The 11,574-nt window shown below is 35.6% G+C and overlaps 1 protein-coding gene across 1 annotated transcript; it reads left to right on the top strand.

Annotated features, from left to right (window-relative positions):
* The first annotated feature begins 1,425 nt into the window (after window positions 1–1,425).
* Window positions 1,426–4,470, top strand: LOC135750081 (uncharacterized). Its single transcript, XM_065268852.1, has 2 exons — window positions 1,426–1,914; window positions 2,283–4,470. The coding sequence occupies exons 1-2, from the start codon at window positions 1,529–1,531 to the stop codon at window positions 3,496–3,498; spliced, it is 1,602 nt and encodes a 533-aa protein (XP_065124924.1). The 5' UTR covers window positions 1,426–1,528; the 3' UTR covers window positions 3,499–4,470.
* Window positions 4,471–11,574: the final 7,104 nt, after the last annotated feature.

The raw sequence follows: 11,574 nt of genomic DNA, 5'->3' as shown, positions 1-11,574 counted from the left end.
AGCTCAACACATGAAGCAGAAGCATTGAAGCAGTTTCTCGGACAGAGTTTACAGGACTAGGCCTTAATTATATTAGGACATTTTAGTTTTTACAAACAAACCACATCTTGTGACAAAACAATGGCACTCATATATGTTGAGGTATGTCAGTCAGTACATGGTGTTTTTTAATTATCATAGCTCAAATAAGCATTTTAGCCTGGGACCAGCATAAGCCCTGTCCGGGAAACCGCAAGGTTGTTTTCCCATATCAGATGTAGATTGCTTCAGGTTGAGTTGTGATTTTAAAGTGTAGTTGTGTTCAGAGACGGATTGATCCTCCCATTGTGTTTCTGCATCACAGTTTAGGAACATGTTGATTGTATCATCCTCACAGTTGTCCATTGCATCACTAAACATCAATGCATCTGTGAAAATAATATAACCATAAACATTTTTATGTTAGTATTTAAAATAAACTTGCATCATGAGAATTAATATATAATGGTACCCATACTTAAACAGAACAGTGTGTGAGAGAGAGATGCATTAAAAAGAGACATTAACATTATACACACAACCTCTAACTTCAGTGTTAAATAATATTTGGTTTAATATGTCATTATCATCAATATCTGAATGAGAAATGAACTGACCTCCTAGCATCTGAAATCTCGGTAACTTGTATGAATCACGTGAGCTACTGTAAAAATGTTGTACTATAATATATTGTTGTCTTATCTTAAATATAAAAATATAGGTGGGCAATGAAAATCATTCAAAATAATTGCATTTTATAAACTAACGTTACTGATCTTAAGTTTATTCGTAGAACGGACATCACAAATCTAACGTTAGGCGAAAGAGCACATTAAGCTAAGATAGCTTACCTGAAACTGACCACCTTTTCAACACCCGGCGTGGTTTAAAGTTACCGGAACATCGTAGTCGAACCATTACTTGGGATTAGGGTGTTCCTCAGTCGGCTCCCCGTCCGTTAAAATTGGTAAGAAACTAACATAAAGGCGCTTAAGTGAGCTTTTTAGGTTTAACGCGTCGCCTTCAGCCACTGCCTCAGCTGCTCATCATATGCAGCCGGAAGTACGTTGACAATATGAGCGCAATGGCGCCGCCCTTGTTGTCGTGGAAAATAAGGTGAATACGGCCACAAAAACTATGACATCAAGTACCGCGAGAGCGAGTCGAAATAGATTTCTCCGTATGGTTTCTTGAATCGCTCTCGCGGTAGTTTGACGTCATCTGAGTGTCATTTCTTGCGGGACCGCTTGAAGTCGAACAAGCCTAATGTAACTAATATTACCCCGCCCCTTTCAGGGACGTACAGCCTATCATTATCGCTTTACACAGCCAGCCAATGACCTTAGAGAACTGAACCAATGAAAGAGAAGTCCACTGACACGCGGACTGTTTATATTCTGGAAGCAGAGTTCAGTTTAATTTCACAAAGGGTAGGACCCTTTTACGGAGCGTGAGGGTTTATTTATTACGTTTGTATCTGCAACTATCATTAGTTATACGACACACAGACATGGATCTTCATCGGGCGAAGAAGTGTTTTTCTGTTGAAGAAGTTTTACAAGAGTTAACTGAAAGCAGCGATGAAAAGAAAAGCCGTGAGGAGGAAGAAGAATTTAGTGATGATGAGGATGGACTGAGTGATGATGAAAGCACAAGTGATGATGAAAGCACAAGTGATGATGAAAGCACCAGTGATATAGAAAGCACCAGTGATATAGAAAGCACCAGTGATGAAGAAAGCACCAGTGAAGAAGACAGCACCAGTAATGATGAAAACACCAGTGATGAAGAAGATGATTTAAGTGGTAAAGAGGATGGATTCCGTTATGATGAGGATAAATTCTACAGTTATGAGGAGGATGAGGGAGCCATTGATGAAGAAGAAATTGTAGCTCTGTGAGTGATACATAACACTGAAGTACTATAATATAATCATATATATGTGTGTATCCATCAGTGTGTGAATGTTGTGTGTGTGTATGACCGGCCATCAATGTGTGAATGTTGTGTGTATGATCGGCCATCAGTGTGTGAATGTTGTGTGTATGACCGGCCATCAGTGTGTGAATGTTGTGTGTATGACCGGCCATCAATGTGTGAATGTTGTGTGTGTGTGTGACCGGCCATCAGTGTGTGAATGTTGTGTCTCAATGGCTGGTTGTCTTATGATTGGTCCCAATAGCAGCAAAGTTACAACTGTTTTCACTTTAATTGTATTTTTTAAATAATTTTCATTTCTGATGATGTTTTCCTGTGTCTTGTAGTTTGGGTTCTCGTGCTGAGGATACAGAGGCCTGCAAACAACCTAAAAAGAGACCCCGTCTGTCAAACTCTGCATTTTTTAACTACAGCAGTGAGAGAAACAAAAAAAGAAAGACAACATCATTATTTGATTGTTCCTTTGGCACCTCTGAACATGAAGATGTCTTTAAGCCAGCGAGGACGCCAGGACCACAGCTGACATCCACAGCATCATACAGCCCACTGCAGTTATTCCAGCGGTTTATATCTGACTCAATGTTGGAGACGGTGGTTGTGAATACAAACGCTTATGGGGCCGAGCGTCAACTGGACGAGAAGCCCTTCATAAACATCTCTTTGAATGACATGTACTCGTATGTCACAATGCTTTTATTTATGGGATTGTCAAAGTGTTTTTCACTGAGGGACTTCTGGAGGAAGACTAAAATTCACCATCCTGATTTTCCTTTCAAAGTCATGACTTTGGAGAAATATTCGTACATCGAGTCTACACTTCATCTGAGTGACCCCAAGAAAGATGCTGAAAACGACAAAAAGAGAAGAACATCTGCCTATGACAGCCTTTGCAAAATCAAACCGATGTATCTGCAACTGAGAGATGCATGCAAGACCTACTTCCATCCTCACCAGAACATCACTGTTAATGAGTGGGTGATAGAAAAAGACAACGGCTGGTATAAACACTTGAAATACATAGCACTCAAGGTTGGATACAAACTGTTTGGGTTGTCGGATTCGCTGTATGGTTACACCTGGGATTTTTTTATATGTAAGGGTACAAAACCTGGTGAAAGCTATGAGTCTGTCATGACCCTGATGGGGGAAAAGTTGGGAGGAGGCTACAAACTCCACATCGACATCATTCACAACAGTCAAGAAGTGATCAGAGACCTCCAAGAAAACAACATAAGGAGTCGGACCTGTGTGCCAGCTCCATCCAACATGAATCAAATCATAGTCAACAAGTTTCACAGAACTACAGATGCTTTATTGAGCAATTACACAGTCATAAAGAAGACCACAAAGTGGTTCCAGTTCTTATTTTACCACTTTGTGGATGTAGCTGTTGTGAACGCCTTCAGTATTCACCGTCAGATGGCCCAGATGAAGAATCAGAAGCCAATGACACACAAGGGTTTTCGGGAGGCTCTTATCATGGAACTGGCTGACCTTGTGTCTGTGGATAAAAAACGTTCCTCCATGTCCTCCTGTTCATGATTTGCACTTGATGACGTACATCACACCGGACGGCACAAGTGGGAGGCGTCAGTGCAGACTTTGTAAGAAAAAGACTCAGACTATTTGTCAAAAGTGTGATGTGGCGTTGTGCTTGCATCCGACACGTGCTTCAGAGACTGGCACCTTCAAAAGAAGTGCGTGTAATTTTAGATTTATATTCTTGTTTGAAGTACTTTAAACAGGTCCTTTTTTTCTGAAAAAGCTTTGACACTATAAATATTTTATATTGGCACTGTTTTATTGAAATCTTTTTATCCATATGTAATTGTGTGTAACATTTCAACAAAAGTGCAATCTGTGGCCTTTTGAAGTCTCCAAGTGACCATTTTATGAACTTACTCTGAAAGTTTCTTGACTTTGAAACACAAATTTTTACTACTTGTGACTTTAAATTGAGTTTATTTGGTTTGGGTTGCACATTTATATTTTTATTAAAACTATGCAAAGAAATTTAGTTTCACCAAACTTTGGCATCTATTTTTTTTACATCTGGCCAAATAAGTCCAAAGTGTCTTCTTTCAGAATATCAAGAATGTTCATGAGAGGTGTTTTGATCTGGACATGTAGTTTTTATAATTTATGCTTAAATCAGGGGTGTTTTAATAGTCACTGTGATCATAAACGTACAGGTAAAACAAGCTTAAAGATAAATTACTGACCGTTTATTCAGGTTCAATTACCCATTTAAGTAGATTTTTTTTCAACAGGCTTAAACTTGATTGTTGTTTGAAAGATTCCCCAAAGTCCTCTGATAACTTCTTCAAATCTTATTTTTGGGGGCGTTGAGGGTTGTAAAAAATAAAAAAGAACAAAATCTGAACAAAAAAGATGCATGTAGTTGGTAATGTGTAATATTAAACCTCTGAATATGTAAACGGGTGTCAATGTATCATTTGGTTGTAAATTGGTGGGTAAGAGGTCGTGCAAAACTACAACCCTGACAAAATTTACACAATATGTAATTTTTCATTTAAATTACAATTTTCTCATAATAAATTATTACGCTTTTTCTGTTAAACAAAATGTATAAACTGTTCATCAAAGCTTTAATTTATTGATCATACTTTAAACGCTTAAACTAATCTATTATTAGCTGATTAACAAGTGAACTTTTAAAGGTTTTTGCCATAATTTCTTTTTCACCACTAGTTTGTCATGAATTCACGGTCAGTGGATTTATCAGTGATACACACTTCATCTTTATGGTCCAGAGCCACTTGTAATCTTACATCTAATTCACACAATCTTACACATAGACAAAATTAATTATAGATTAATAACCTGCAAGAGAAGGCATAAACACTTTTCGGGCAAAATAAATAAAGTGTAAATCTTTTGAAACCGTCAACAAACCAAGTAATGTAAAATATCTTTTGTGATTTATTCACGTTTTAATTAATTTTACTCATAGTTTCAGTGTCGTCAGATATTTCGTTGTATTGTTTCATACGTTTTACTCATGTTTTTGAGAGAAATCTGCTTGCTACTGAAAATTCCTGCTAAGACCAGCATAAGCTGGTAACTGGTTTTAGTTGGTTTCAGGTGGCAGTAGCTGGTTTAAGATGGTCCTCCCAGCCTGGAAGACCAACTGACCCACCAGCTTGACCAGCTTAAAAAGTGACCAAAACACAGCTTGACCAGCTAAAACCAAGCTGGGAGACCAGCTCACCAGCTTATGCTGGTCTTAGCATGATTTTTTTTTAATAAAGAAATAATCTAAAGTAATGGGATATGAAATTTTGCCTGTGTTTAAAACTGATTTGAGTAAGTTAAACAGTACGAAAGAAAGTTAACTGGTTAAACCCGAAAGCCATTTTAACCCTTTGTTACCCAAAAGAGCTTGCACTCTATTAGTGGAAATTAACTAAAAGAAAGCAACTACTTCTGCTGCTGCAAAAAATTCTCAACTGCCGGTCTAGGGTCCGTTTTTCTAAATGCAAACTTAACATAGTGAGATGAGGAAATATTGCTGCATCATGGATGTATGCAAAATAATAATTATTTTAATGTTTAATAATATAATAATAATAATAATAATAACCATAATAATAATAATAATATATTAACGTATAATTAAAAAACATACCTAGTTTGGTAGTATAATTTAATTGCATGCACATACGCATTTAAAATGCATTAAATAATTCGTTTACTTACCTGAATAAAAATTAGTTTGCGACATCCACTGAGATTACTTTATTAAAATAAACATTTATACTACATTTGATAGTTATGTGACGTCACGCACTTACCGTAAGGCCCCGCGTGAGCGCAAGAGAGCGCTGTCTGCCGTTGACTGCAGGTTAAAAAGTGAGTGATTATTATAGTTGACCCTAAATACTGAATAGTTGTTGTACAATTAAATACACTAACCGACGTCAGACGGGGAGACAAACCTGGGGTTCACAGAAAACCCAGAAAAGAGGAATTTGTGGATTTTGTGTCATAAATGCTTCTGTCCCGTCCCAGCCCAGTGAGAGGAAACAATGGCAGCCATCATCAATGTCCAATATTTACAGTAACACTTCATCAAAGGTAACCTCACGTAAACACTGGATGTATTAATCATTGTATTTTTAGCCATGAATCATATCTTTGTGTAATTTTCTTACGTGGATTGTTGTCGTGTACTGAGGCAACCAAGCACAGTAATAGTTACATAAACTGCTAAAGTTAGTTACAGAGAAAATGCAAAAGTGATGTGAAAATGCAATGTTTGCAAATCCTTTTGCAACTTCATTAGATCATTGTAATAAGAGTATTAAACTTTATTGTTTTTCATTAATATTATTTATTAATGCAATAACCTTCTGAAAAATCCAGCTAAGACCAGCCTGAACTTTAAGCTGGTTTCAGGTGGAAGTAGCTGGTTTAAGCTGGTCGTCCCAGTCTGGCAAAGCTGGTCAAGCTGGTTAGCTGGTCTTCCAGCCTGACCAGCAAAGTCCAGCTAGACCACCTTAAAAGTGACCAAAACACAGCTAGAGCTTGGTATACCAGCACAACCAGCTAAAACAAATCTGGGAGACCAGCATTAAAAAAATATCATTTTTTACACAATCAACACACACATCTGTTACAAATGAACACTTAAAATTTGTTTGTGGGACCTACCGTTATCATACAATAACACTGAAAGAGACAGGAGTGCAAATGTTACAACTTACCCCATAGGTGGGGTTCATTGTAAAAAGCTGAGGGTTTGTGCTAGTTTAAACACAAATAATAAAATAAAATTAAATATACTAAAGGAGGATATTATTTATATATCTGCCTCTAACAGATAGATATCCACACATTCATCCCTCCATGATCCTTCATCTAACCATTCTTGTATTAAGTATCAATGAATATAAATAGATTTTTTTGAAAGGGATGCACAATTAAGACAAAAAAAAATCATAATTATGATGAGTTATTTACCCTGATATATCACACAGTTATCACTTTGGATGGATAGTATTTACATTGTTTTTCATTTCATTATCATTGTATACCTGAGGCTTCGTGTGTGACAACTAACCCCACTGTGTAAAAATATTTTCACTCAACAGATGGGTTAAAATTTACCTACAAATTTTAGGTTAATTTTAAACGGTTGACAGCCCAGCATTTTTACATGCACTCTAAAAATGGCTGGGTTATTTTGACCCATAATGGGTAAATATTGGACAGAACACGTGCTGGGTTAAAAATGACCCAATGTTGAGTTGTTGTTGTTATGCAACCATATAATAACCCAGCATGGTGTCAGTTTTAACCCAGCACGTGTTCTGTCCAAAATTTACCCATTATGGATCAAAAATAACCCAGCCATTTTTAGAGTGTGATAAAAGGAAAAAAACTCTTGAATACATGCAGAAATTAAAACAGCCCAATGTGCTGTTATTGCCTGCAGGCAACTTAAACTCAATTTGTCATTGTGTCATGAGCACTAAAAATACACCAAAGAGCCACTTCAAAATGGCACACCTCCAAAGTGACCCTTTTAAATGTGTCAGATCATTTAGCTCATTATGTGAGACAGATGGAGCAGTATGTGTTTCAGTTCTCATATGCAGCCCGTCTGAAGGAAATCTCTGGATGACTGTTAACAGCAGGGGTTAAGTCTCCAGGCTGCAATTTATTGGTCACATAGAGACACTTCATGTTTTCTGTTAAAGATCCCATTGTGTTTTTTGACTATGTCCTCCTGAGATTTAATATGCATATGTGAACCATAAAAAGCTAAGCAATGTGACAAAACAGGATTTGCATGACCCACTGCGCATGTGCAGAGCGATGCATTTGCACACAGATCTTGATGACAATCTGAAGTGTGAAAGGATTGAATGTGCTTAAATCATGTTATTGACTTTTCTTTTACAAATGCTTGTAAACCCCGAAATGGCTGTGGTTTAACACCTCAAAACGGAATACCAAACCTACATTTTAATGACACTAAAAAGGAAATACATAATTTAAAAGTGGAGGAAATGACATTAGTTTGTTTAAACAATGCCTAAAAACCCTTCTTAAAACAAACATTTTTTAATATTAATTTAATATTGGGCTGTCAAAGCTTAATTGCAAAAATCACATACTAAATAAAAGTTTGTCTTTGCATAATATATTTGTGTGTGCACTGTGTGTAATTATTATGTATATATAAATGCACACACATTTATTTAGATTTTTATATATTTTATATTATATAAGTCTAAAACATATACATAAATACAAATTAATTTGTTAAATTAATAAAAATGTATGTGTGCATTTATATATAAATAATAATTACACAAACAAATGCAAACACAATTTTTTATTTTGTATGTGATTAATTGTGATTAAGCTTGTGATAGCCCTATAAAAAATGTGGCAATGCATGTGAGAAGTAAAACTGACTTGATAAGAATTCTTAAAAATAACATAAATATGTTGCTAGTAAAATAATGAAAGTAGATCTTAAAACTAGACAAAAAAAAATTTAACTATGCAGTTTTCAGTTTTTTTAGCATTGACAAATGTAGTAAAAACATGAAATTTAGAATATTAAATTGTTTTATTAAGACCTACCCTAAACTGAAATGAAAATTCTCAAAACAATCCCCCAAAAAGTAAGCCTGAAATATACATCTATTCTGTTAAATAAACTTCTAAATGCAGGTTCAGGAGGAGCCTAAACATGTCAATTATCATTAGACCGTATATAAGACAGTCTCCATGACTCCGCGCCCAGTTGCAATTCTTCCAGCATCTCTCCTCCTCCATTGCAGTCCTATTGCGAGGGTGTTGAACTTGGGGCTCGAGCCCCGGCCTCAGGTTCCCTCTCTGTGAAGGTTCAGAGATCCCTTCGAGAACCAGTGGCGGATCTAGACCATTTCAACTGGGGGGGCCAATCTGGGGCCAGTTGTATTGTTAGAGGGGCCAGTTGCATTAAGACCTTATTCTTGTCATATTATTATCTGCATTGCACTGCAAAAAATGATTTTCAAGAGAAAAAAAAATAGTATTTTTGTCTTGTTTTCAGTAAGAATATCTAAAAATTAAGTCTATAGTTTTTAGACTAAATGTATCAAATGTAATTTATTTTGTGCATAAAACAGGCAAAAAATCTGCCAATGGGGTAAGAAAAAAATCTTTACATTTTTTCTTAAACCCTAAATACATGTTTTATGCATAAAATCACTTAAATTTGATATTTTTGGTCTAAAAACTAGACTTATTTTCTTGGGTCATTTTGCTCATCAAGAAAAAGCATCTTAATTTAAGATTTTTTTGTCATTTTTTCTGAAAACAAGACAAAAAACAAGATTTTTTTTTTCTTGAAAATCATTTTTTGCAGTGTGCACTAAAGACATTAACAGGCCAAATACCATGTTTATGCTACTGTCTAATTACGGATGTAAAAAACAACGATTGCAAAAAATTTGTAAAAATAATTTCACACCCCACATTTAGGGGGGCCACAAGGGGGTCCAAGCTTGTTGTCACAGGGGCACTGGCCCCCGCTGGCCCCTCCCTAGAACCGCCACTGTCGAGAACAGCAAGCCAAGTTTATTTACCACTGATCATTAAGACTGAATGGGCAAGCAAATTATTGAAATAAAGATAAAACAACTTAAAAGTTCAAGTTTTTTAATACTAAGCAAGATTATGCAGCAAATGCTGTGGATTGAGTTTAACGTATATTGAACTTAGAATATTTCTTTAAAGTAACTTTTAAGACTCATATAAAGTGCTGTCTGTAGATTAATATGCATGTGTTATTCGTGTTACATACAATGGACATTGTTGTATATTTGTTGACTACAAGAAAAGAAAAGAAAACTACTTTTGAAGGGTTTATGTTCACACAACCAATTTGTCTGAATTTTCAAATACTGGAAAAACATAAATATAGCATGACAATGATTTAAAAAATAATACTTTTAATAATGTCATTTCTTAGGATTCATAAAATATTTTTTTTAGGGCAATAAAAGTGTAATCTTATTTTTAAACTTAGCTTGAAAATCGAATTGCACAAAAACTTGCAGGTTGTAGCTGTTTTTAGTAAAATCTGTCTTAAAATGTGTTACTTTCATTTACTTAGGAAGACCAGTTTTAGTCTTCAAATTAATAATTTTTAGGTCTTTCATGACAAAAAAACAAGACACCATTTCAAAAACGTTACAAATTTTTCTGTGTACTGTGTACACCACTGCAAATCTGACAAGTTTGTTTTATGCGAGTTTGTTCTCTAAAAGTTCACATAGTTAAAAAGACACCAATATTCAGATAGTGAACCTGATGTCACCGCTGTTGATCCCTAGAGCCACTCAACACAATGCAAAACATCTTCTTCATCTCCTTTGATGAGTCTCCTTCTCAACATTTGAATTGTAGAATCTATTATTGTTTTCATTGACAATAAGCAACGTCTCCATTTGCGTAAACAATGCGCATGTAAAGCAGCAGATGAATACGACTGATTTAACCTCATTCTGATCAATAAGTGAAGTGTGTCTGTCTCCATCATGAGTGCTTGGTAAATCGCAGCCAGCTTCTCTGTGCAGTGGGCAGTCAGCTGTGTAAATGGAGCTTATTTGATGCTTGAATACACTCACAGAGGGCGTATGTAGATCGTCATTTGGGGAGGCCCGACTCCTGGCCGATGCGGCCAACCAAGACACCTCGTGCCATACACCCCCAAGGAGGCGTTTGCAGTCGGATCACGAATGCAAAACAAAGAGAGAATAATGTGAGATAGAGTGGCCGGTTGAACAAAAACACCTCAATTTGCGGATAAGTGCAGTATGGGGAAAAATGGTTTCCTTTTTAATAGACAACAATAACACGCATACATGTTCTGCTGTACAAGCATGTGCTTTAATTTGATAGTTGCACATGAATATTGTCAAACATTGTCAGTCTGTCAACACGGAGCCCTTATTTCATCAAGGCAAATAAGAAAGAGAATTTAAAAACAATAAAACCAAGCAGTTTTTTTCTGAATTCATACAGCGATACATAAGCTTTATACACTCGAAAAATGCTTGGTTATTTTTAAGCCCAAAATTATAAACATTTATGGGTTAATTGTCTCTTTTTGACCCAACACATTTTTTCGAGTGTATTCAACATTCACTTTGTCAAAGCTCTTGAACAAAAAGGAAGCAAATATCTGTCCATCATTGTCTCTCAAATTGCATGTGTGCAAACATTTGCAGACCTCTGGGTATACATTTGTTTCATTTGATTAAATTTTTTACTATAGTAAATTATATGTAGAAGATCTGTTAAATCCGCGTATTAGCATTTTCATCTCTGGTAAATAAATATATTGCACTTTTCTGTGTGACACTTAATATATCCATAATACTTTACAGATCAGAAAAAATATATAAATTTGAATCACACTGCTTAAAATGACTTTGTATTCTTACTTGTTTTCAGGACAAATATCAAAAAATTCTTAAATCAAGATGCTTTTTTATGAACAAAATGACCAAAGAAAACAAGTCTAGTTTTTAGACAAACACACAGAAAATTTTTAGTAAATTTGTGCTTAAAACAAGCAAAAAAAAAAAAATA

This window comes from Paramisgurnus dabryanus, chromosome 12 (genome assembly GCF_030506205.2).
Source record: "Paramisgurnus dabryanus chromosome 12, PD_genome_1.1, whole genome shotgun sequence".
Lineage (NCBI taxonomy): Eukaryota > Metazoa > Chordata > Actinopteri > Cypriniformes > Cobitidae > Paramisgurnus > Paramisgurnus dabryanus.
This window is presented reverse-complemented; position numbering and strand designations above follow the sequence as displayed.